A 27,809-nucleotide genomic window follows, 5' to 3' on the forward strand; every position below is an offset into this window, starting at 1 on the left:
TGTATTTAGTTATTTTCTTGTTTCTTGTCAAACCTTACACATGAATATCTGGGTTAGAATTTGTCTTTAGTGATCCATGCTTGTCACAAGTGGTGACTAACTGGATCAGGTGGTCAGTCTCCCTGACTTGTTGACATGTCATCATATCACAGATTGACGCTCATGATGTTGATCACTAGACTGTCTGGTGCAGATATGATTATTTACTGACTGCTGTGATATAGATGAAATACTGCTGAATGTAACATAACCAGAGCCTGTGTAAATTAAACCTGGGACAGACACACAAGGGAATGAGAACCACTGCACGACATTGGGGTGTGCATATGACAAAATCATCCAAGTCAAAGAACCTGTCTGTCTAGACATCAGGGTCTCGATTTTCAGAGCTCTCTTACTGCAGAGACAGTTGTAAGTTTTAATGTGTGGTGGCACTTATGACTATCATAGCGCTAAGACAGCTTCGAAAATTTAGGTCCATCTCACAAACTGAACTTAGTGCGAAAGATGATTCTAGTTGACATCTTTTAACACTGGTGTACAATAGCCACAGCACCAAGATGACTTGGTGGAACAGGACCCCGCAGTGTTTAGTGGCCCTGTTGCCAAACATGTGCAGGGAGTGGGTGAGTAAGTGAGTTAAGTTTCATGCTGCACGTAGCAGTCTTCCAGCTACATGGTAGTGGTCTGTAAATAATCGGGTCTGGACCAGGCAATTTCTGATCAACAGCTTGAGCATCTATTTGTGAAACTGGGAACCGATGAAATCTGTCAACCAAGTCAGCAAGATTGATCACCTGATCCTGTTAGCTGCCTCTTACAACAAGTATAGTCGCCTTTTAAGGCAAGTTGATGAAGACCTATTCTACCCCAGACCTTCACGTGTCACTTGTGGCTAGAGACCTGGGTGTCATTGATTTTACTATCTCTTCGACAACAAACAACGTGGACCAAGATGTTACTCTGCAATCATCTCCACTAGATCTCAACTGAGTGGCAGCCATATTGAACTAAGACTGAAAACTCAATACATGCATCTACCACAGTTCACATTAGTAAATGCTTTATTATAAATTGATTGCATCAACAAAAGGCATAGGTCAGTACCAATATGAAGCAGGCAGCTACCAACTTTCTTAACATACATATTTACATCTCGAAAGTATCTCTATGATGCTTTCAAAAATGTCTGATCAAGAAATCCCATTCTGTCCTACAAAATTTATTTATAATTGAAATAAATATAGTTATTTTGGCAGAAAAACAGTGAGTGATGACAGCAATATCAAAAGTCATTACGCATATGCTTTGATTGTCACAAAGTCATATCTCAGAGATGAATTCCATTGAGAAACTTCACATCTTAGGGGTTTTATTCTCTACACTCCCCATCTCAAGAGCTACACTCCCCATTTCCACAGCTTGCTTAACATTATGACTTGAGAGCTTGTTAAAATGAGATGAGATTCAGTAACTACCCAACATCGTATAGCACAACAATAAATACAAATATTAACTACAGCATCAACCATATTTTTTCATGTTAGCTTAAATTTCATTCTTATACCTGCATCACCACAACAATACTGAACAATAGCGTAGCCTGAAATCCTGAAGATGTGACGATGACTACCAAGCACAGCACCATTTCAAGGGAATCGGGTATTACACAGCATTTTGGTCGCATCCAGGTGTGTCTGCTTCATGTCGAAAGTAAACCTGAAGTGATGAGGTCTTAGATGCTGACCACTTCAGGGAAAGATGAAGCATCCGGCTTGATGGAGGACAACTTCTTGTTCATTAAATAGAGTGATATTTTGGTGTCATAACAGTAATAATCTACAATGAAATGTTGCTCTATGCTATAAACAAGAGGTTGTCATCCAGAATGTTGTATCCTTCATCAGAGGTTCACCGATTGCTAGAATACCAATCAAGCAATAACTTAGGGAAAACCTAAGCAAATGTGGCTTCAAACCCACAGTGCCAGGTTACTATGAGCAGTTGGTGAGGTACCAGTGTATTACTAATGTAACATATACTAACAAAGAGGTTCTGGATGACCAGTGGAAGAGTATTTCAACATTTTGTTCACAAACAACAGAAAAGAACACATTACACTGAACGGGAAATACAGTTAGTAAATTAAGTTAACCCAGGGATAGACATCAGTGACACTCAGTCATTTGTAAAACACCTGACTGTATAGCTTGTGAGTGAGATGTGTACCACTTTTGAAAATTGAAGAGATGAAACACAAATTGTGACGATGCTCAGCTTAGACAGCACATAAAGATTCTCATGTGACTGAACATGCCTTGTGCGCTTCAGCCATGTTATAAACTCTGCACATATACCTTCAGCATCAGGTGACGGTAGAGTAGGTGTAGAGCACGGCTTATTTAACATTCTTCTATATGAATCAGATTCATTTTGTTACCTCACTAAAAACAGACTGGTGCATCACTGCATGTATCCACATAAGACAAATGTAGTGTGTACAAATCCATAAGTTTTGACAATATTGGTTTACAAATACAGAACTCCTCTTTCAGAGGGCAGACTTGATGGCCTTGAGGAATCTCAAGCTGTTGACAAAATCATTGACCTGCTAATTGGGTGTTGAACTTCAATCAGGAACCGTTGATCTAGAATTACAATGATGCATCTACAGAGGTTAAAAAGATGGCACATCTTCAAGGCATACTATTACCCAATTCACAAATTTCATAAGGACATGACTTCATTCACACAAAGGTCAAGAACACAATCAACAAATAGTTCCCACACATAAAACATCCATAATATTCTGTCATGTTTTGCTTGCAGTCTCTGATGTGGACAGATTCTCTCAGGATGAACATCTCCATAAAGACAATGCTAAGAATCTGTGTTGAGACACTGTAGTCTGGTTTCAGGAAGAATCGTTGTGACAAATGACATCCTCTGCAGCATCCATTAAAACTTTAGTCTTGAGACATTTCCATATTTCATTTCAAGAATTACTTGATGTTGATATTTTTTTCGTTAGGGACTAAATTGGAAGTTCAATGTTGGATAAGAAACTTAATTCCTTACATTTTCCATACATTTCCCCACCCCTTCCTCCTAATTCTTCACAAAAATTACAAAAAAAGAATCAAACAGCACACTGACAAAAATTGAACAGCTGCTCAGACTTTCTGCAGCAAGTTGCAGAGTTATAACCAACATGACAGTTTTTAAACTCTTTAATTTTGATCTTGTTATAACTATGATTCTGCCATTTTACTCAAATTGCAACACTTCTTGAAATGTGGTTTCTGAACCTGACGTCATGGTTACCCAAATACCCATACCCCTACCCACCCACTTCAAACATTTTAACTTGTGGAATTAAGGTTTTAATCCAACATCAGGGCCCACTTGCACAAAGTAATCTTAGCGCTACAAAGACTGTAACTCCCATTCTCCAATATAGGGTTAAGAAATTTGTTGTGCTAAGATCGCTTTGTGCAAGTGAGACCAGGAATTTACACACACACTATTAACATCATTTCCTTAGAGGAGGATCAGGTTTAAACAACTGGCACAGTCCAATGTCTGATTTCTCAACATCATCCACTGACGGGTTTTTGGGGCGGTGACGGAACATCGGTGGCAGGTTCTGGTAGTGGACTTCCCGCTTAAACTGCTGACCTATATTTTTCTGGAAAATGATTTTATGTAGGATGAACAGGCTGACTTATCAATAATTACCATTACACATAAATAAGTTGGAGAAATAAGTTTACAGGTGTGCAGTGGTGATCCTACTGGCTTGATATTCTTACATTCTGAAGAATTTTGTGCATAACTATTTCATAGTTAAGACACAAGACTGCATAAGGTCGAAGGTTGAATACCCTAATCTAACTCTCATTTAATATCTTTTCCAGATGCACAAGTATGCACAAGTGACACACTAGGATGGCAAACATTGAAGCACTAGGATGAGAAACAGTGAAGCACTAGGATGAGAAACAGCAAAGCACTAGGATGACAAACAGACAAATAGTGAAGCACTTGGGTGAGAAACAGCAAAGCAGTAGGATGAAAAACAGTGAAGCACTAGGATGAAAAACAGCAAAGCACTAGGATGACAAACAGTGAAGCACAGGATGACAAACATATCGTGAAGCACTAGGACAAAAGACATGGACGGAAAAAGCAGCAGTATGGCAAACACACTGTGTAGTCATGTTTTAAGTTTGTTAACTGCAGACTGTAAACGACAGATAGCAACTCACCCCTATAATTCCAGACACAAGCTTCTTGAAAGCTTCCTTCTTTTTTTTCTCGGAGTGTTGCTTCTGAGGACTGGACTGGAGGATTTTATCATCAAAAGACTGACAACAATGGAAGTGTAGATTAGGTCTTACATACACATATATATGCCTTGGTGCCCCCAGTACAATTAACCTCACTAGACAATTACATCATCAGTATTTCAGCTTCTTATGTCACATGTTTTGTCAATGTGACACCAAAAAACACCACCATACAATACCCATCTGTATGCCACTGAATTCAGTTTTACCACACCTAGGTATATATCATTCTTGTTTCTTTCGGTGGACCTATGTACCTCATATTGACCATTTCAGTATATACTCAAATGAAGTTTACAAAAAAACATTCCAAAAATACCAAACAAGAAGTTATTTCTATTAACTAGTTAACATTTTCAAAATATACAGTGGCACCACACTGGACAATCTACATGAGTTGCACAGTGAATATTGGCACATCTTTGATGCCTAGGACACCCATAACAGGACTCTCTATGCCTAGCAACTTGTGATAGTGTCTGTCCCATGAAGCTCCCTCTAATGACCATTTAGGAACCTATACACAATCTATATTAGATTAGCCTTACCTGCACCAATGGATGTGTAACATCTGTTATCTGAAGCAGAATTTTGGCAAGGTCTGGGAACGACGGCCTCTGAAAGTTGTAGATTTTAAATATAAAAAAATTATACACACTGAATTCAAATAGATTACAGATTTCAATGATGACAAAAAGGGAGAAGCAGGAAGACGCTACTCACCAGTGCCTCATACAGCTGCAGCCCTAGCCCCAGTAACATGGCCTGGGACCCCTCGTGTTGGCCGTGCACCTGCAGGGCGGTAAGCACGGACATGAAGACATGAGATGCTGCCTCGTGGGTCATCACATCATCTGACTGAAGCTGGAACACATGAAACAGGTATTCTATACAGCTCAATATACTCTTGATGGTTAACAGATGCAGCTCTTGCAATATGATACATGATTTACCAGTTCCATATAACTATACACCTGTACCTAGATACAGAGGCCAAATTGATGCTTGGTTTAACATATCTGTCTGTACTGGGATACAGAGTTACAGAAACGTGTAAAACTATTCAAGGACAGCCATTTACAAACATGATGCAAATATATGACAGACTGTTGACAGTTGGTAAAGACGGTATTATCAGGCATTCATGTTTCAATTGTTTGTGATATGCCATAGTTCTGGCTGAGCTAGTGAATGTTTAAGATATAACTTAGTGATATTTCAGTCTCATCACATGTTTGTTTAGTGCTGAATTCTTTCAGTAAATCTAGCACCTGCTACCTGTTTGACTAGCGGCCAGGCAAGGTTGACACATTTGTTACAGGCTGTCGTATCGTTCCAGGATAGTCCACTGTACACACATAGCAAGATGGAGGGGAACAAGCTCTGAAACAGAAGCCCTGCTTTATCTTGGGAGCAAATGTACACACACAGCACGATACAGGCATACATGCAGCATCATGATTCAAAGATGCTTTAAAGTTTTCCTGAAGCCTTTCCCCAGAAATAAACACTGCTGCCATTTTTCTTCAAAGTTGATGCAGTGGAAGCTCAAAAAGAATTTTTCAAAAATAATACCCAAACTATGACAAGGCACCCATTTGTGACTACACCTACCTGTTTGCCAGAAACACTGAGTCATTGTATGGCTTTCAACATTTGCTCTGGAAACGACATCTTGATGCAATGAGAGGCAAAAAAACAGGTGTCATCAAGATGTCATGTTGTGAGAAGTCCCTAACATCAAATAACAGTTCCCAATCACAGGGGACAGACGTTATTATACAGTATCTGTATCATCTGTAGGTATAAGAAGCTGACTTACTTCTGTCTTCATACACTGCTGTCCAAGTTCACTTAGACTATCATCCTTGCTAGGTTGACTGGACTGAGCTGCACTGTTGTCTGTCTCCTCCATGGCTACATCATCTGATGACTCCATGTTGGATTTCCGGGAATAGCACACACAGCCTGAAGAGACAGGGAGGTATTCAAGGTAGCCATATCTGGATCTGGATGGTGCAAACTGTTGGATGTCACTCATTAACAGCAACATAAAATACACTCCCAAGACAGCTAGCTGGTCAGCTGGTCCTCCAAACACCTCACCTACCCCCACAATGTCGCCTGTATCTGGGAAGTGGTCTAGTGTTTACCTAGCAGCTCCATATACTGTTGGGACAGCTGCCACGTCAGCAGGTCCTCCAAACACCTCACCTACCCCCACAATGCCGCCTGTATCTGGGAAGTGGTCTAGTGTTTACCTAGCAGCTCCATATACTGTTGGGACAGCTGCCACGTCAGCAGGTCCTCCAAACACCTCACCTACCCCCACAATGCCGCCTGTATCTGGGAAGTGGTCTAGTGTTTACCTAGCAGCTCCATATACTCCCGAGACAGCTGCCTGGTCAGCTGGTCCTCCAACACCTCACCTAACCCACCATGCCCCCTGTATCCAGGAAGTAGTCTAGTCTTTACCTAGCAGCTCCATATACTCCCGAGACAGCTGCCTGGTCAGCTGGTCCTCCAACACCTCAGCTTCCTCCTGCTCCTTTTCACCACTGCAACACAACGACATTCACTAAGCCACTAGCAACATCTAGTATCCAACATTGTCTAGTATTGCATCTAGTAGCATCTGTATTAAGAGGATGTTGTTAGTACCAGTATGCATTAACTTGTATCCCGCACCACCCACAAAGTGATGGCATCTAGCAACTTGTATCCCGCACCACCCACAAAGTGATGGCATCTAGCAACTTGTATCCAGCACCACCCACAAAGTGATGGCATCTAGCAACTTGTATCCCGCACCACCCACAAAGTGATAGCATCTAGCAACTTGTATCCCGCACCACCCACAAAGTGATGGCATCTAGCAACTTGTATCCTGCACCACCCACAAAGTGAGGGCATCTAGCAACTTGTATCCTGCACCACCCACAAAGTGATGGCATCTAGCAACTTGAATCCCACACCACCCACAAAGTGATGGCATCCAGCAACTTGTATCCTGCACCACCCACAAAGTGATGGCATCTAGCAACTTGTGCCCTGCACCACCCACAAAGTGATGGCATCTAGCAACTTGTATCCTGCACCACCCACAAAGTGAGGGCATCTAGCAACTTGTGCCCTGCACCACCCACAAAGTGATGGCATCTAGCAACTTGTGTCCTGCACCACCTACAAAGTGATGGCATCTAGCAACTTGTATCCTGCACCACCCACAAAGTGATGGCATCTAGCAACTTGTGCCCTGCACCACCCACAAAGTGATGGCATCTAGCAACTTGTATCCTGCACCACCCACAAAGTGAGGGCATCTAGCAACTTGTATCCTGCACCACCCACAAAGTGATGGCATCTAGCAACTTGTATCCTGCACCACCTACAAAGTGATGGCATCTAGCAACTTGTATCCTGCACCACCTACAAAGTGATGGCATCTAGCAACTTGTATCCTGTACCACCCACAAAGTGATGGCATCTAGCAACTTGTACCCTGCACCACCCACAAAGTGATGGCATCTAGCAACTTGTATCCTGCACCACACAGTAACGGGTAGCATCATATGCTTAACAATGTTGCAAGAATTCTGCCCTGAAAGGACTGTTCAGTTGCGGAATTGTATCTTCACTATTTAAACAATTTCACATCATTATTACCTTGACCATAAACTTGAAAGACAAACTTACCCATTTTCGGACTTCTCGAATCTGAGATTGATTTGATTCCATTTGACACTAAGCCTCTAAAAATAAAAAAGACACAGACATAAGTTCCCCCAAACAACTGTATTATAATGGACTTGTAATTCGACTTGATATTTTTAACAATGTGCAACACTATCAGTTTATGATGACCAACACAGACCACTCTGTCCAATGTGTCTCTCAATACAAGAAGGGTTCTTTAGGACAGGTTCTCATGACAATCATTAGGGAGATGAACACAAGAAGATTAATGTCTGTTTAAACACCCATACCACGCTAGTGTTACCTGTAGCATGTAGGGACAGAGAGTGGACAGGATGGGCAGCAGAGCTGTTGTCTGACACTCCTTGGGGCAGTTCTGGACAAATGGCTTCATGAACACACTTACAAAGGTTAAGGAAATGGTCATGTTAATATCAGCAGATTACTCTATATTGAGAGGCCTAGGATTACATTTGAACAGTATCAGATATTTCAGTTGTATAATGACTATAGAGACAGAAAGTTTAAAGTGAAGCAGGTCTAAGCCAAATAAGGAATAACTGAATATGAGGAGCACAGGCATGGCACAGAAGAAACTAGAATCACAATCACTCTTAATTGGAACATCATGGATGAGTGAGTGAGTGAGTGAGTGAGTGAGTGAGTGAGTAACCATGTGTATATGAATGTGAGTGCATGCACTGGTTTTTCCATTGTTAACACCACAGTCAGCATTACCATGGCTACCTGTAAATAATATTAGAGAAGGCACTCCCTTTACATATGGTTATGAATCAACCAAGGTGCCAAGCCAGAAGAGGTTGATGCAGTTGCTCTTTATGACAAGCCAATGTTATGGGGTCTCATGGTACCCAAAATCAGCACATGTTGATTAGGCAAGGATATGGATGATAGGCCGGAGTCTGTAGTCCGGTATGTGATGGAGCTGCTGAATGACTGACTTGAGGACGTACTCCACGAGTCCTGGCGCCGTGTAGAACTCATAGCCCAGGCACTGACCAGCATTGCCCAGGATGTGGAAGCTGAAGACGTACATACACAGAACATTCTCTGAATACCCAGAAAGGATATTTGTCATAGTCTAATAATTACAGTCCAGGGCCTGCTTGCACAGAGCAATCTTAGTTACAATCAATCTTAGGCCCCTACAATCAACTTTACAATCACCGTACAATTGCTATAATCCACTTGCACAAACACGATCTTAAGACAGCATGGATTTAAGATCGCAATCTTAACTAAGATCGAACTCTTCAACGTTGGAGGTAGAAATTTCTTAAACTCGACTCCTGTCTACAGTTGTCTTCAAGTGCGCATAGCATGCAGCGCAAATAAAACGTGGAACTGGTTACTGCACGCAACTGACATTTCTTCCTTAATCGCACCTTGCAGATTTTTCATGAAAACAAAACAAAACAAAGCATAAATAAATAAATAAATAAATAAATAAATAAATAAATAAATAAATAAATAAATAAATAAATAAATAAATAAATAAATAAATAAATAAATAAATAAATAAAAATTAAAACAGCAAGAAAACCCCACATATCTTTGTAATGATAACGTGGAAGATAACATGTATGGTAGCTCGTACCTTGTGGGCTATTCTCTGATTTTTATACATTCTAATATTATTTATGTACTAAGAATGCCATACTGCAACCACAGAAATATCACGTTTTATGATAAAATATTGAAATACAAACAGGTACATTAAATTTGGGTTTTGAGTTACTGACCTAGTACTGACCGAGATATCTTAAATTATAAACAAAATTTCCTTATGATACAACACCTAAATGTACTATGATTTGTCAATGGCTGTCAATGAATCTGAGTTTGGCATCTGGTCGCTGTTATTTGGAGTAAAATCCCAAATATATCCCACAAGTATTAGATGTTTAAAGATATGAACGTGTGACATGACTGTGGGAGTGTTGTGGAAAATGCATGACAGGGAAATATGAAAACGTTATTATTCCGTGTATTTTGTATGTGTTGTTAAATACTTATCTACAGTATGTTAATTGTTTTACTCTATGTTGTTGATAATTATTTTTTCTTTTTGTTAAAAAACCTTTTTACGCAAATTTCACATGCCTCAGCATGCCTCTTCCCGTTTGAAGAATACATGAATTATATACACAAATTTGTACGTTATCCAACTGTAGATTATTGACACGTCTATGATCGAAAAGAAATATATGTGGAGATCTGCGCTGTCACAATATAACATACATTGTATTGGGGTATGGCAGATTTTACAGCAACGGTATAATACGCAAAGGGAAACAACTCCCATCTTGCGTAAAAACTAAAATTAGCTGCCCTTGAGTTATTGAAAAGGTCATGGCCACTGCTAATCGCATGCAGACACCTTTCGTTGCTATCCTTTCCTTGTTTATCAAAAAGGTATGGTGTTCATACTTTTTCCAGCACTGAATTGGGTGAGAATTGTACTCTATGTTATCGACTCGACAATGATGTTGTTCACTACCCCAAATAACGGTATTTCAGACGTTAAATCGATGTTGCATTCTCGGTGTTGTTGAAGTGTCGAGGCGAATCATACAGTTTTATCCAATATGAAAGCAATCCCCAAACGTAAAGCTAATTATTTGCGTGAAATTGACTGAAACTTGAACGCCATTTTGCTACTGACTACAATGATCTTAGCTCCTTACAATTGGTTCTGACCAATTGTAAGTTTTGATTGTAACTTTAAATGATCTTAGCCTACAATCACTTTGTGCAAGTGGATGGCGATTGTAGCGGAAGCCTAAAGATCGCGATCTTAAGGATTTACAATAATTGTAGCTCTAAGATCGTTTTGTGCAAGTGGGCCCTGTTCCACCAAGAGGTTCATGCACTGTGATATTCTTGCACTATGCTGAATTTACCCATAAAATAGAGCATATCACACTAACAAACATACACTGGGTTGGATTTTAAAAAAGGTCAAACAAGGCTGCCATAAGCAATATACGAGCTATACCTAGGCAGCATTCTTAAGAGGAATACAATTCGAACAAGACATAGCAACATTACAGCATCCCACATGGTAACATCCATCTCCCACACTGTAACATCTATGCCCCACATAGTAACATCCATCTCCCACACTGTAACATCTATGCCCCACATAGTAACATCCATCTCCCACACTGTAACATCTATGCCCCACATAGTAACATCCATCTCTCACACTGTAACATCTATGCCCCACATGGTAACAACTGTGCCCCACCTAGTAACAACGGAGTCCCACATAGTAACATCTATGTCCCACATAGTAACATCCATCTCTCACACTGTAACATCTACGCCCCACATGGTAACAACTGTGCCCCACCTAGTAACAACGGAGTCCAACATAGTAACATCTATGTCCCACATAGTAACATCCATCTCTCACACTGTAACATCTACGCCCCACATGGTAACAACTGTGCCCCACCTAGTAACAAAGGAGTCCAACATAGTAACATCTATGTCCCACATAGTAACATCCATCTCTCACACTGTAACATCTACGCCCCACATGGTAACAACTGTGTCCCACCTAGTAACAACAGAGTCCCACATGGTAATATCTATGTCCCACACGGTAACATCCATGTCCAACACTGTAACATCCATCTCTCACATGGTAACATCTATATCCCACATGGTAACATCTATGTCCAAAACTGTAACATCAATATCCGAGATAGTAACATCCATGTCCCATATGGTAACATTCATGTCCCACATGGTAACATCTACATCCCGCATGATAACATCTACATCCAGCATGGTAACATGTATGTTCCACAAAGTGACTAAAACCACTCAAGCAAAATGTGACACAGTAGACAATGTTGGCACCTGTGTCCTCTTTATGACCAAGAACATAATGTTTGATGACTTCTTCATCTGTGGAACATTGCCTCACCAGTTTTCATAGATGATGGACAGGAAGTTCTGCATTCTCTCCAAAGGATGTTTGGATGTGGTTGTTTCTGTGCTGTCGTTGCATGGTGGAGGGATGCCTATAAACACAGGCAGACAGGAAAGTCACACAGCAAGGGGATTAATTCTTTCACTGGTATTGTAGGAGTCTTAAAGTGCTAAGTTGCACAAACCATTTCTGACATTAACTACTATGGAAATATAGCAGAGATACTGTCAGGGATATAGCAATTAAACATGTATCAGGACTGGTGGTGATGAGTGAGTGAGTTTGGATTTTGCTTTTAATATTCAAGCAAAATTTCTGAGGCACCAGAAATGGCCTTCACACATGTACCCATGTGTAGAGTCGAACCCAGGTCTTTGGTGTGATGAGCGAGCATTTTTTACCACTGACCTACACCATTGTCCCTGGTGTCATGATGATGATGATGATGATGATGATGATGATGATGATGATGATATTTTAGTAAAAAATATAATTGGTAAATCAGTTTCCGGTACTATATACATACAATACATAATTCCATCCACACAATACAAACAAACTATTGTGGCAGGGTGCCTACTCACCTAGTATTTGCAGTTTCTCATTGTCTTGTAAATCATACGCCATGGCAAAGTCAGGGTGTCTCAGTTTGAGGCATTCAGGCAACCATAACTGACTCAGGGTTCTGGAAGGTGAAGGTGAATGAATCAGGCAGCACATCACACAGCAACATTCCAGCAATATTCTAGCAATATCACGTCAAACAGGGCTTCATACCTGGTACCCATGAAGAAAATCAAACAATCTCCCCCTCATCATATTGTAACAAGACATGAAAATAACATTGGAACTCGAGTTGGTCCAAAGTTCCAGTCTAAAGAGAATAATTTGAATGATTAGAGGCCAACACCTTTAACACTCATTCCAATTGAAGATAAAACAGGTGATGTAGCGAAAGTCTACTGTGGATGATGAATGATGTTGAAAATGCTGCACTTTGATTGGATCACAATTTTTAGTATTGTGCTATTCCACAAACAGGTGACTAGGGGGATGTGTTTCATCATCACAGAATGGAGACACAATGGCTTGATGGCACATACTTGATCAGGGACATGAGGTTCTCCAGTAGCTGACTGATGTGGGGCGTGGCAGGGTTCCTGAGGATGGGGCCACCGTTGCTCTGGTTACCGTTGGCAAAGCCCCCATTCAGCGCCACCTGGAGGAGGGAAGTCATGGTTTTCACAAATGCAGATAAATACTTTCAATAGAAATGTGTATTTGGCTAAGAAACATCTATATAACTTGGCACTGCCTGGAATGAAACACCCAAATGCTGCCATAATTTTGAAAATGGCTGCATATATTTTCATATTTTCTGTCCTTATTTCACATGTGATCTTACAACTACGATGAACATAGCACAGTCTGGTGAAAGTGGTATACGGATCACTAAACTCTCTTTGTAAAAACACTAGGCATTCTTGTCTGACAGGAAAATGTGCAAACCCAGTTCTTTTACACAATAATAGTTAATCCCATGACTTGACAGATTAACTATGCTAAGATGAGAGGTTTTCCAAAATCAGCTCATATCGGATGCTTTGTCAGGTCCAGTTCATCTGATATGACAGATCTGTCTGTGAAAACCAGAGAGCAATGTTCATTACGATCAAGGGAGTGAGATGACTGTAATGTTGACCAGTATCCAAGTTATATTCTTGTATTTCAGCTCTATGTTGATGCCTAAGACCCTTTCAGTGAAATCCACTGGGTATGGTGCTAACAAACCCTGAAATATAATCAGGACCTATCAATATTTGGATATACATGCCCATGGGATGGAGCTTTGAAGCTTTAGATGACTGCGTCATGTGTCCCTAGCTCACACATTGATCATGTCAAGATCCAAACCCAGGTTTTCAGTGAGTAAAGCTAACACTTCACCTACTAAGCTACCCTATCAAGTACAGAAGCTGAGCTATATTCCTACCTGCATATCATCAGGCCACTTGGTTCTCTTCATCACAGCCAGGATAGTGTTGATACAATAACTTATCTGTAATACAGACATATCTACATCAGGCAGACTAACTACACACTGTTATAAATTCCTATACCCTTGACAACATGATAAATGTCCAAGAGGAACATCATCTCGCTCAGTAACCATAAGTAACAACTCCATTGCACTGCTGCCAACAGTATTTCATATGAAGTCCCAAATGTGTCAGTTTGAGCACTTGAGGGAGTTTATCTTGACGCTGCCTTCAGCAATATTTCACCAATATCATGGTGAGTGATACCGGAAATGGGCTTCACACATTGTACCCATGTGGGGAATCGAACCTGGGTTTTTGCAGAGATGAGCTAACACTTAAACCACTTGGCCATGCCACTATCTCCTTTGCAGTTTAGAGGAGATGGAATAAGGTTTTCTGGTAGAGTAAGAATAAGAGAGTAGAATTTAGTATTCCAGTGCGTCATTTTCATGTGGGTGGAAGGCTAAAAGTGAATTGACAGAAACAAACAGGATATAATATTGGTGTGTCTGGGATTAAAGAAAAGCAGCAGTTATAATAGAAAAAGCATAACAAAACCACAGCTAATAAACCTGTTAATTTCACAACAGAGACTAGTGAACACCTGTGTTCGAAATGGTCTTCCCAACAAGCCCATGCTTGTTGACAGAGGGAACACATAGGATCAGACTGGGTTGATGCATGTCATGGATTCCCAATTGTGTTGACTGATGCTCACTGGATTGTCTTTTCCTGACTCAGATATTTACAGACCGCTGTCATATAGCGAAAATATTTGTTCTGTGTGGGGTTAAACACCAAATGACCAAACCTTGACTTACATGTGACCTGTTAATACCACAAGTGTCTGCTGAACTGGGTTCCACTGGGGGCTGATCTAGACCTACATAGGACATGAACTTGGCTGGACTGCTGAATGCTCTGAAATTAGGGAGATGCAAAAAGTGGACAAAGGAAGTGGATATCACACAGTCTAGACCTCTATGAAAGTCACATGTAAATATGGTGGCATGTTGAACATGGTGACACAGAAGCAATGCCTGGACAAAACCATATGCAAGGACTGGGAAAGAGAACTTTGACTGTGGGTCATTTTCAGGATTATTAGCCATTTTCTGAATTTAGCATGGGACACTGCCCTTATATCAATAGTAAACTTCAAAATTTCAGTGAGCCATTTATTATTTTAATGAGCAAAATGGCACATGGTCCCTGAATTTCCTGCTCCCTGCATATGACCATCCTGGGGACTTGAAATAAAGCTCAAAAGAATTTTCTTCATATTTTAATGTATATGTGGCACAATCGAACAAGCCCTTGCTGCATATGTGGATCCAGAGGGGTGGGTGTAGGGGTGTGCAGCGACCTGAAAGTTCACTGAAACTCTTGTGAAAATGAAATGTGTACTCTCTTCCCGCCTCCCTTCTCAGGAGTGTGCATCACCTTTTCTCAAAAAGCTGGAGCTGCCCCTTTGCTGCACTAATAAACATTAACCAACACAGCTTTAACATCACTGTGGATCCTTAGAAGATGTTGGGTAGTATATAAAACATCTCCCTGATGGAAACACAGTGTTACAACACATTTGTATTTTATTTTGTACCAGTTGAATTGCAAATTGTACTGGTAGAATCTCCTACTGCAATCTCAGCAGTAGGATGGGTGATTCAACCGCTAGAGACTCCTACTGTAATCCCTACTGGTAAAAACTCTGATTGCAACCTCTACCCTGACGTATACATGTGCTCTGCAGTAAAAACATAACACATAACACAAACATATATAGCACATAACGAATACTAGCACCAGCAACCAATGGACATGTTGGAAGGCACACTCTGCATCTGACACTTACTCTGTGAATTCTGGAGAAACCCATAATTCCTTGACAGGAGATAGAACTTCTTCTATAAATGATGACTGCTTGTCAAAATCTTTGAATTGATTGCTGAAAGCAAAGATGATACTGAATTGGTTAAAATGGTATTGACGCGACCTATTTTGGATTACATTTCTGTTAACCATTAAAGAAAACATGTCTGAGTATTTGTAAGGGGACAACTCTCACCTGATGAGTATGAGGGCTTCTGTGAGTATGCACTTCTCCATCTGGGACAGCTGTTCTGGGTCCTTGCTGATGTGTTTGATGTGATCATACAGACGATCAAACACAGGCTGTGGACATGAATACAGTTAGTACAGGCCCTGACTTAGTGGGAGATACATACATGCACTGATTTACAGGGAGATAAAGAAAGACAGTCAAGGCACAAGGGACATACATACAAGTAATTTTCTGAATCAAGTTGATATTTTATACTTATCCTGACACATGCTTATTATGTTTATCTCTGCCCTCTGTGAAAAGATAGTGAAACACTTGAAATCCCCTGAAGTCCCCTTCTATTTGAAGCAAATGTACAATATCACTTCCTGTTTCCCTCCAATACGGTCACATGACCTGCCCATTCTCTTCCCACAGAGGTTTCTCCTGTCATATCTTCCTACGTAACCTATGTTCTAATACGGCCATATTTCTCGGTCATCGAGAAATTCCCATGCAGCAAAAAATCGCAACAGGAATTATCTCTCCCTTGTTACTATCCAATCAGAACACACATTAAACAGACTTAGCTCCAATATGGCAGCCCCCATGTAATGAGTTCGTTCATCAACGTGCAAAGGAAAGATTCGGTATTTCACATTTAACTGAAAATAAGAAACTGGCAATAGAGAGTGCAGGGATCAATCGCCATGATGTGTATGTAGAAACAAAAACTGGTAGTGGCAAGTTTTCACGATGCATTCGGAAATCACTGAGATCTTGCGAATGATCACTCGTGAAACAAGGTCTCTGATTGCACTGAAACTAAATCTGAACGCCTCCAAACACGAGTCTTGAACACTCACACCATGAAATATTAGAACAGAGGTTACGTAGGAAGATGTATGTGTACAGGGTTATAATCACTCATGCCAGTCTGTTTGAGACATGCACATGGACACTCAATCATTATACTTCAGAAGCGTTTCGAAAGTCACATGATAGAAGGGTGCGTGAAACTCAGCGCTTTTGTAGAACCGTTGTGTGACAAGAGGTGGCCCAAAATGGAGAATGCCTGTAACGTCCTCCGTGTCGATGTCCCCAAGATAGTGGTTGGCAAACACTGTTGTTTGATTTCCAAAAGCACCCCTCCATTACTGTTGTAAGTGGGCAGTACTGGAGATACAAACGTTGGTATCTGACAGTTGAACCTGGTCTATTCCCAGTGATCCGATTATCCAATTGTCTGAATGATAAGTCCAAACGCCTCTCTACGTAACATCCATTCTGTTGGGGATGGTTGTAGATGACGCGTTGCGTCAGCCATGATGTTGTGTGCACTTGAGATGTGACATGCCTTTATGTGGAGATTCAAGTTGTCGACAGAGACGAAGAGTTGAAAGGTAAACTGCAACAGTGTGTGAGATCATGTTGATCCTTGATTGTTGATGTAGAACGCTACTGTGGAGTTGTCACTGTGGTCCATCAGTAGTTTGTTCCTCAATCCTGTCAACCAGTGTCATACTGCATTGATTACAGCTTTCATCTCCAGGTGCTTTATATGCAGAATGTGTTTGTTGCTTGTATTGGTTCATGCAGCAATGTCATTGTGTAGATGAGTACCCCAACCTTGTAATGACTCATCTATGTATAGATGACTGTTACAGACTGACTAAAACAAGTCCATGTGCAAATGTTGTATTGGGTATAGCGGTAGTCTTTAACTTCATCTCAAAAGCTGCGCTGAGTAAACCCAGAAGACACAGCCACTGTCAAAGTGGTAATGGAGAGAGTAGAACTTGTGCTGTCATAGTCTGAATCTTGTCTCAACACTTCTGTGTTGTGAAAAGTCATCTTCCCCGGACTGAAGAACTTGCGTCAGATACAAGTCTTCTACATCAATAATCCTCAAGTAATACGATACCGTTCTGTCCACACCATGTTCAATGCTGCAGGAAGATTTTAATCAGCTGCATATTCATGAAGACAGTCGGTGAGGTAGTACGAGCCGGTACACGCATGCATCTGTAATGATGATGTTGATACGGGAATCTCGAAGATATGCCGTAAAGATGTGTCATTCTTCATCTTTAGAATGCCAACACTGTACGTTGTAAGCGAGCTGTCTTCCATGAGAAGTCTATACATAGCTGGCTGGATGTCGCGGCGAAAACTGTCATCTGTTGCTGCATTGAATCTGCTGTCAGATGACCTCTATACCTCATGAAGACAATTGAATGACGCTCTAGACTGCTATCTGGGCTGTAAATGAATATCTCACCATTGAAAGGGTTGTTTACATCTGTAGATGACTTTCTGACATGTGAACTACAGCTGCATTCTGTGCAGGGCGTTGTCCCTCATGAACCTATCAGATTACAGATGAGTCAGCACGTGTATAGATGACTGAGTAGAATGGCGGGAAACCTTCCACTGCACAATACTAATGTAGATAGACTGTCCTCCTGGTAGTTGTGTCAGTGATCTTCAACTGAAAATAATACCATTGTTATCTTATACAGATGATGTGAGAAATTTTGAGCGCTGGAGGATGGGATCTGTTGATGCTGACACTTTGTAGCAGTATGGAAGTCTGTAGATGAATTGTCCAATAGTGTAGATCGGAGGGAAAGTCAAGGTGTCAAAGTCGTTGCTGATCATCTTCATGAATGGGAGCTTTCACATAATGCATCTTCTTCATCTGAAGGAGATACTAAAGCTGTCGAAGCATCATGCAAAGAGAGAGCAGACGTAGATGACTGTGGTTCATCATGTGAGCAATGAACTGCTGCATGAAGAGGCTGGGGTCAAAATATGGCGATGGCTGAAGCATCGCAGAAGCATCCAACGTGTGGAGTGTAGACGCTGTTGATGTCTGCATTGAAAGTAGACTCTCTGAAGGTTACAGCATCATAGTAAATGCAGTAGATGAATGTCTAGTAGATGCTGCATGTCGCACTGATTTCCTGAAGCTCTGTACCTCAGGTAGTAGGAGTCGAAATTTGTTGCATATGTCTTGATTGTATTTGTAGAAGAGCTGGTCCCTTGTTTCAGCAAAGATCTAGTAGTTGAAGATCTAGTCTTGGAGGAAGACGTCAACATCACCCAAATCGACTGGAGTCTGCATAATCCCCCGATGAAGGCTGTCACCAAATTTGAAGACATTGGGTACAACAGTTCATGAGATATCATGTTAACAAGAAACAGAATGTACAGATGTGTGTACGGATGTTGCTGAATACAGTCCCCCGTTCTGCGTTGTGGTGGGGGACAACCAACCAAATTCCTAGGCATGACTTGAGAGAGCCTAAGTTGTTTGCCCCCAGCATGTCCTTGCACAGTATTTAAATACAAAACTTCTGTATCAAATAAATTCTCACAATGTTCACAGAGAATAGTGGAAGAGCATATACTAGCACATGAAAGACATAACATAGCGGATCAACTGCTGACAGCCGTATCTTCAAACAGGAACATGATTTCTTCAACTCAGAACCATGTTTCAGTGAGCAGATACATAAAATTTTAAAAATTTCACCAATAAATTCACATTGTAACGATAATTAATACAAACCAAAAGCCGAATACGACAGAATTTGGTTAAAAAGGGCCAAAATAGTAAAAAAAACACTTAGCCACCACATTGGGACTCCAAATGCCTCCAACCGTCCTCATCTGGCAATGAGGGAGAGAGTGACAGGCATGGCTGGTCATGTGACCCTACTGGTGGGAAACAGGGAGACTACCGGTGAGTGATGTTGCCTGTTCACTTTGAATACAAGGGATCTTTAACGGATTTCAAGTGTTCCACTATCTTTACATGGAAGGAGGTGATAAGCATAATATTCATGAGTCTGGATAAGATAAAATGTTTTACTTGGAGATAGACAGTACAGAAATTGTCCTACTGATATAGAGTGGGGCTGAAAAGTTGGATTGAGACAGATACAGTGAGTTAAAGACGGTGAGTCAGAGAGTCGGTGAATGAGAGTGACAGTAATTACATCAAAGGACTCTTTCTACATACAGAAATTACAACCATCTTGGGGTTCAAGTGGCAGAACATCAGTGACTTACAAACAGTAGGTCGGGGTATTGCTTGCAAATCTTCACCAACACAGAGCATGCATGCTGTCTCACATTCTTTACTGCCCGACTCCTTGTTGACTTGGTCTGCCCGAACAAGTTGAACACAACTGCATGGAATATCTGCAATGGGTGAGAAAATCAGCTTTCATAAGCTATGGAAACATCGATGTAACCATGGAAACATCCATGATCTTCTTGGGGAGAGAGCATCCATAATCACCAACATCCTAGCAGTATGCTGGAGAGACAAGTCAGGAAAATCAAGGACCTGAGTGACCTGTATAATCTGCTTGTCTGTCAAAGAATATCACGCCCAATCCAAGCAATATCACTTAAGACACTAACATACACTGACACTGTCACACAGGCATACAGACAGACACTTACAATTAAACAGACAGATACCACGCTAAACAAAGACACAGACAGATCCCATTACCAATCCTACACAGCTACACCTAGGAAGAAAACAAAACAAAGAACAACACTTAAAGTTTATGATTTGGTCCTTATTACCAACAACTTTGCTAATAATAATATGGTCCACACAGATGAGTTAATAGCGAGAGGAACTCCACCTACCTTCTCCAGCACCACTGGCAGCCTCTCTGGGGTGTAGGTGAGGAACGGGAACAGAGCAGACACACACGATAACAAGCAGGACAAGATCAGAGGGTCCTGCAATGAGACAGCATGGCCACATCAGCAGATTATAACATTATCACCTATTACAATATGAATGGGTCACCCAAACCCATTTGGAGTGAGATTCGTTTGATGCCACCCTAGGCAATATTCCAGCTATATGATGGCGGGCAGGTCTGGACCAGACAATCCAGTGATCAACAGTATCAGCATCGATCTGCACAATTGGGAACCGATACCCAAACCCATTTGGGGTTAATGCTTGTAGATTTCAGCTGATCTAGCAATGACTCACCTGAGTCTGGTAGTCAAGCACCCTCTGAAGCATGTCGATGCCCTCCTGGACTTCTGGTTTGGGTTTTTGGGAGATGAACAGACGAGACATGACGCTCTCCAGGAACACTGTCAGTGCATCCCACTCCAGGAATGATGGCGAGCTGAACGTGCAGTAGCTCTTGTCTTGACCTGCACCAGAAAAGGGTGATCTGTCATTACTGGATCACAAGAAGATAACAAGAGGACATGTGTTTTTGCCTATACCTGAACTCAGTATTCAAGCTGTATGAAAGTGGCCTGTAAATACTGATGTCTGGACCAGACACATTAGTAGCTTACTGCATAAAGGACTATCGTTAACATCCACAATGTAACAAGACACATACATATACAAGCCATACATCTTAAGTTGGGCTGACAAGCATATACTTGATCTTCAGCTCACTATCCATGGGATTAGCCAATCACACTTGTAGACCACGTCTCAACTGGACAGACTGATGCCAAAGATTTTAACCACTGGATTGCCTAGTAAAGACTCAGTTATTAAGAAACCACTGACATATAGCTGAGTCTAGCACTAAAAAAAAACAAAAACAAAGCTTCACAAAATAAAATGCTAAAGCATGAGTTCTGTAGTCCAACTTACCTTCCCCAGTAGCAACAGGCTTATGCAGCTGTTCGTGAAGCCATTCCATGGCTATATTGAAGGTGATCTTGGGCTCCAGCAGAGTTGCCTGCCGCAATGTGAATGCAATGTCCACCTTGTACCCTGCAGGGAGATATATTATGATATTTTATTACCAAGACAAACACTAACATCACTTGTACTGAGTTTTACATTGAGGCTTTCATTAGCACACAACCTTTTCTTTTTGTGTTAAGCATTAAAAGATTAAAGCATTAAAGCAGATTATCTAGCCTCATGTAAGAACGTCGAGTTTTGATTGGTCCACGTGACTCTGATAAAATACCATGTACATCCATCACAATCCGCCAGCGGGAGTATACGACTTTTATACTCCCGCTGCGAAAGTCATATCCTCCCGCTACGCCTCGGTGACAATGCGAGAAGTGAGAAAAGCGTGCATGGACAAGCCTTTAGTAACGTGCGGTGCATTGAGGTCAAACGATCAGCTGGTGTCAACAAGGCTGCAAGTCAATTCGATGCATGTTGTTTTGTTTGGATTTAGTGAAAACATTCAGCTAGATAAATGCGTTATCACATCGTGTCTCTGGAAATACAGGGTTTTATCAGTCCCTCGTAAGAACAACCTTACTTGGGACTGATAAAACCCCGTATTTCCCGAGACACGATGTGATAACTTATAATGTCATAGTGTTTGTACTCACTTGCAAAGAACATGTTGAATTCCTCATCACTGTCAAAATCCAACCTTGCATATTCACAGCTGGGAGAGTTGTTCTGACTGGGGAATCCCACCTGAAAACATATGACATGTTGGTCACACTCACCATCGTTTGATGTTGTCTAACTCTAGTAATTCACCACGGTCTAATGTTGTCTTACTCTAGCAGTAATTGCCTTATCAAGTACCATGGCCATATGACTGGATCATTTTGAGATACACTCAGTCTATTGCTTGACAATTATTAGATGAGCCACGACCAGACAAATGACCCCAATTTGCATATATGGGAACGCCCTACAGAACACTCCATTTGAAACAAGAGGGAAACAGGTTGTCATCTAAATATTGCAAAGTTCAATTTCCTCGTGCAAATCATGTTGTGATGGTGTTTTGCTGAACTAGACAGTAGCGATATTGATTTCACGACCAGCATGTATTGCTCTCGCTTAATTGCCAATCTACCTGTAGCAACCAAGTGTATTCGTCCTGATTACTTGCCCTGCCACAAACGCATTCACTGCGGTGGCTCATCTAAAACTTGTCAAGTAGTATAACCTTAGCTGCTTGTACTTGTCCTGATTCAGCATTCAGTGATTATTAAACAGTCTAAGCCACTGCAGCGACATGCCACAACATACTAATCTGAGATACAGTTGACTGGTTTAATTTGGGGATGAAACAAAGACCTTCTGGGTACATCCATAAGACGTCTGGAGGTATTTACAGAAAAATATGTTGTGATGTATTGACTGTTAACAGTAATGTTTTCGCAAACTATCAAAGTATTCTGAATACATGGACATTAAGATTATCTGTTCTCCATGATGTAAGTCATATTCCAACATTATCACTTCATGTAAAATTGCTACATGTATAACATCAACCGATAAAGAATCTTTTCACAGTCAACATATGGTTTGACAATGTAAATACTTCATATTTTGAACAAAGTCTTTAACACAGCACTTATCATCCTCGATAATCTCCAGGGCACAGTTTGATAAATCTTCCTTTGCTGGCTCTGCATTCTCACAGTAGCCAATCAACTAAGTTGCCGTTACAACCGTACTAGCCAGTGTCAAGAAAGATAGTAGTCTTAGATTTTGGGGTAAATCATACAGACAAACTGACAGGTCCGAAACAAGAACTCTTCCTGCCTCTTTCAGATAATCTCTGATTCAACTGTGTTGCCAAGTTTAATTGGTTTGATAATTTAAGTGAAGAGAAAGTGAGATGAGATTGGTGAGCTCAACTTCCCCTCACAGACATCTGATTGGATAAAAAGCCAGTCAAGGGAGGTAATCCAGGGATGAGAATGGGTATGAGTGAAAAAAGAGGAAAATGGAATAGGCATTTTTGGAGTCATGTTAATTGAAACAACACAACATATATTATGAATAACACCAGTGCCATCAAATACACAGAATTTCACAGATTCACAGAAAATTCTCATCCCTTGCAATAAAATCATCAGTCCAAGTCGTAAATGCATCCATAAGTTATACCAAGAGGATGATCAAGGATGTGCTTTCACTGGATAGACCACGTTTCAGGCACTGATCAGTCAGGTACAAGAATCACAGACATGTCGTTGAAAGCAGTTTGATTTGATCCTTTGACTCTGACCTTTAGTAGAGTTTTTGTCATGGACTTGACTAGATGAGGTATGAAGGAGACAAGAACTGGATCCTCTGAAATACTTTCATGCCGAAGCAGGGAACTCCATAGTGTCTGGGTGTAGCTGCCTAACATCTGAAAAACAGCAACCAAACAGCAGTGTGAATACGCAGTGGGCTTCAGTCTAGACTTGGCTATTCACAGCTTTCTGCCAGTGGAGGCATGCCACCTAAACGTGTGAGGTGGAGTGAAATGGAGAGGAGAGGAGAGTGGAGGTGCGGGGTGGAGAGGACATGACAGGAAGGGAGAGCTGAAGAGCAGAGTAGATTGGAGTGGAGTGGATTGGAGCAGGAGCGGAGAGGAGCAGGACTGGAGTGGAGAGGAGAAGAATGGAGCAGGAGCAGAAGCAGAGAGGAGAGGAGAGGAATGGATCAGGAGTGGAGAGGAGAGGAGAGGAATGGAGCAGGAGCAGAGAGGAGAGGAGAGCAGAGGAAAGGAATGGAGCAGGAGCGAAGTGGAGTGGGGAGGAATGAAGCAGGAGCAGAGTGGAGTGAGGAGCGTGGAGGAATGGAGCAGGAGTAGAGTGGAGCAGGGAGGAATGGAGCAGGAGTAGAGTGGAGCAGGGAGGAGTGGAGCAGGAGTAGAGTGGAGCAGGGAGGAATGGAGCAGGAGTAGAGTGGAGTGGGGAGGAATGGAGCAGGAGCAGAGCGGAGTGGGGAGGAATGGAGCAGGAGTAGAGCAGAGTGGGGAGGAATGAAGCAGGAGCAGAGTGGAGTGGGGAGGAATGAGGAGCGTGGAGGAATGGAGCAGGAGTAGGAGTAGAGAGGAGCAGGGAGGAATGGAGCAAGAGTAGAGTGGAGTGGGGAGGAATGGAGCAGGAGTAGAGCAGAGTGGGGAGGAATGAAGCAGAAGCAGAGTGGAGTGGGGAGGAATGAGGAGCGTGGAGGAATGGAGCAGGAGTAGGAGTAGAGTGGAGTGGGGAGGAATGGAGCAGGAGCGAGGTGGAGTGGGGAGGAATGGAGCAGGAGTACAGTGGAGTGGGGAGGAATGGAGCAGGAGTAGAGTGGAGTGGGGAGGAATGGAGCAGGAGTAGAGCAGAGCGGGGAGGAATGGAGCAGGAGTAGAGGGGAGCAGAGAGGAATGGAGGAGTGGGGAGGAATGAAGCAGGAGCGAGGTGGAGCGGGGAGGAATGGAGCAGGAGTACAGTGGAGTGGGGAGGAATGGAGCAGGAGTAGAGCGGAGTGGGGAGGAATGGAGCAGGAGTAGAGCGGAGCGGGGAGGAATGGAGCAGTAGTAGAGGGGAGCAGAGAGGAATGGAGGCGTGGGGAGGAATGAAGCAGGAGTGAGGCGGAGCGGAGAGGAATGGAGCAGGAGTAGAGTGGAGTGGGGAGGAATGGAGCAGGAGTAGAGTGGAGCGGGGAGGAATCAGGAGTGGGGAGGAATGGAGCAGGAGCGGAGCAGAGCGGGAAGGAATGGAGAAGTGGGGAGGAATGAAGCAGGAGCGAGGTGGAGTGGGGAGGAATGGAGCAGGAGTAGAGTGGAGCGGGGAGGAATGGAGCAGAAGTGGAGTGGAGTGGGGAGCAATGGAACAGGAGTGGAGTGGAGAGGAATGGAGGAGTGGAGTGGGTAGGAATGGAGCAGGAGTAGGAGTAGAGCGGAGCAGGGAGGAATGGAGCAGGAGTAGAGTGGAGCAGGGAGGAATGGAGCAGGAGTACAGTGGAGTGGGGAGGAATGGAGCAGGAGTAGAGTGGAGTGGGGAGGAATGGAGCAGGAGTAGAGTGGAGCGGGGAGGAATGGAGCAGGAGTAGAGGGGAGCAGAGAGGAATGGAGGAGTGGGGAGGAATGAAGCAGGAGCGAGGTGGAGCGGGGAAAGGAATGGAGCAGGAGCAAAGTGGAGTGGGGAGGAATGGAGCAGGAGTAGAGTGGAGTGGGGAGGAATGGAGCAGGAGTAGAGCGGAGTGGGGAGGAATGGAGCAGGAGTAGAGCGGAGCAGGGAGGAATGGATCAGGAGTAGAGGGGAGCAGAGAGGAATGGAGGCGTGGGGAGGAATGAAGCAGGAGCGAGGCGGAGCGGAGAGGAATGGAGCAGGAGTAGAGTGGAGTGGGGAGGAATGGAGCAGGAGTAGAGTGGAGCGGGGAGGAATGAGGAGTGGGGAGGAATGGAGCAGGAGCGGAGCAGAGCGGGAAGGAATGGAGGAGTGGGGAGGAATGAAGCAGGAGCGAGGTGGAGTGGGGAGGAATGGAGCAGGAGTAGAGTGGAGCGGGGAGGAATGGAGCAGAAGTGGAGTGGAGTCGGGAGCAATGGAACAGGAGTGGAGTGGAGAGGAATGGAGGAGTGGAGTGGGTAGGAATGGAGCAGGAGCAGGGTGGAGCAGGGAGGAATGGAGCAGGAGTAGGAGTAGAGTGGAGCAGGGAGGAATGGAGCAGGAGTAGAGTGGAGCAGGGAGGAATGGAGCAGGAGTAGATTGGAGCAGGGAGGAATGGAGCAGGAGTAGAGTGGAGTGGGGAGGAATGGAGCAGGAGTAGAGTGGAGTGGGGAGGAATGGAGCAGGAGTAGAGCGGAGTGGGGAGGAATGGAGCAGGAGTAGAGCAGAGTGGGGAGGAATGAAGCAGGAGCAGAATGGAGTGGGGAGGAATGAGGAGCGTGGAGGAATGGAGCAGGAGTAGGAGTAGAGAGGAGCAGGGAGGAATGGAGCAAGAGTAGAGTGGAGTGGGGAGGAATGGAGCAGGAGTAGAGCAGAGTGGGGAGGAATGAAGCAGGAGCAGAGTGGAGTGGGGAGGAATGAGGAGTGTGGAGGAATGGAGCAGGAGTAGGAGTAGAGCGGAGTGGGGAGGAATGGAGCAGGAGCGAGGTGGAGTGGGGAGGAATGGAGCAGGAGTACAGTGGAGCGGGGAGGAATGGAGCAGGAGTAGAGGGGAGTGGGGAGGAATGGAGCAGGAGTAGAGTGGAGCGGGGAGGAATGGAGCAGGAGTAGAGGGGAGCAGAGAGGAATGGAGGAGTGGGGAGGAATGAAGCAGGAGCGAGGTGGAGCGGGGAGGAATGGAGCAGGAGTAGAGTGGAGTGGGGAGGAATGGAGCAGGAGTAGAGCGGAGTGGGGAGGAATGGAGCAGGAGTAGAGCGGAGCAGGGAGGAATGGAGCAGGAGTAGAGGGGAGCAGAGAGAAATGGAGGCGTGGGGAGGAATGAAGCAGGAGCGAGGCGGAGCGGAGAGGAATGGAGCAGGAGTAGAGTGGAGTGGGGAGGAATGGAGCAGGAGTAGAGTGGAGTGGGGAGGAATGGAGCAGGAGCGGAGCAGAGCGGGAAGGAATGGAGGAGTGGGGAGGAATGAAGCAGGAGCGAGGTGGAGTGGGGAGGAATGGAGCAGGAGTAGAGTGGAGCGGGGAGGAATGGAGCAGAAGTGGAGTGGAGTCGGGAGCAATGGAACAGGAGTGGAGTGGAGAGGAATGGAGGAGTGGAGTGGGTAGGAATGGAGCAGGAGCAGGGTGGAGCAGGGAGGAATGGAACAGGAGTAGAGCGGAGTGGGGAGGAATGGAGCAGGAGAGGAGTTGAGTGGAGTGAGTTAATGATTTGACCAGTATCTATTAGATATCAAGGCAAGTCAACCTAATGTCATCTTTATTCATATTCTTCACTCTTGTTACCTCGCATTTTAAGTCCTTTGATAAACAGTGGATCTTTTCTGTGTTAAGAAGGTGAAATCCATGCTGACAATTCT

The 27,809-nt window shown here is 43.1% G+C and overlaps 1 protein-coding gene across 2 annotated transcripts in view; it reads right to left on the reverse strand.

Annotated features, from left to right (window-relative positions):
* Nucleotides 1-1,040: 1,040 nt before the first annotated feature.
* Nucleotides 1,041-27,809, reverse strand: part of LOC137294843 (exportin-5-like) — a 36,656-nt gene continuing 9,887 nt past the window's right edge. The window contains exons 10-32 of one of the 2 annotated variants that reach the window (XM_067825970.1): nt 24,105-24,230; nt 22,459-22,549; nt 21,755-21,877; nt 21,125-21,294; nt 20,767-20,862; nt 20,236-20,304; nt 16,120-16,226; nt 15,907-15,999; nt 14,873-14,972; nt 14,003-14,068; nt 13,113-13,228; nt 12,594-12,694; nt 12,004-12,100; nt 8,952-9,088; nt 8,350-8,447; nt 8,046-8,101; nt 6,825-6,907; nt 6,172-6,317; nt 5,628-5,732; nt 5,073-5,213; nt 4,898-4,966; nt 4,269-4,367; nt 1,041-3,688 (exon numbers count right to left, since the gene is read on the reverse strand). In XM_067825970.1, the coding sequence (XP_067682071.1) occupies nt 3,533-3,688; nt 4,269-4,367; nt 4,898-4,966; nt 5,073-5,213; nt 5,628-5,732; nt 6,172-6,317; nt 6,825-6,907; nt 8,046-8,101; nt 8,350-8,447; nt 8,952-9,088; nt 12,004-12,100; nt 12,594-12,694; nt 13,113-13,228; nt 14,003-14,068; nt 14,873-14,972; nt 15,907-15,999; nt 16,120-16,226; nt 20,236-20,304; nt 20,767-20,862; nt 21,125-21,294; nt 21,755-21,877; nt 22,459-22,549; nt 24,105-24,230 (2,445 nt within the window). In that variant the 3' untranslated portion in view covers nt 1,041-3,532. Of the gene's footprint in view, nt 3,689-4,268; nt 4,368-4,897; nt 4,967-5,072; nt 5,214-5,627; nt 5,733-6,171; nt 6,318-6,824; nt 6,908-8,045; nt 8,102-8,349; nt 8,448-8,951; nt 9,089-12,003; nt 12,101-12,593; nt 12,695-13,112; nt 13,229-14,002; nt 14,069-14,872; nt 14,973-15,906; nt 16,000-16,119; nt 16,227-20,172; nt 20,305-20,766; nt 20,863-21,124; nt 21,295-21,754; nt 21,878-22,458; nt 22,550-24,104; nt 24,231-27,809 lie in introns of both variants that reach the window. The other variant, XM_067825969.1, reaches the window with a different exon arrangement.

This window comes from Haliotis asinina, chromosome 8 (genome assembly GCF_037392515.1).
Source record: "Haliotis asinina isolate JCU_RB_2024 chromosome 8, JCU_Hal_asi_v2, whole genome shotgun sequence".
Taxonomy (NCBI): Eukaryota; Metazoa; Mollusca; class Gastropoda; order Lepetellida; family Haliotidae; genus Haliotis; species Haliotis asinina.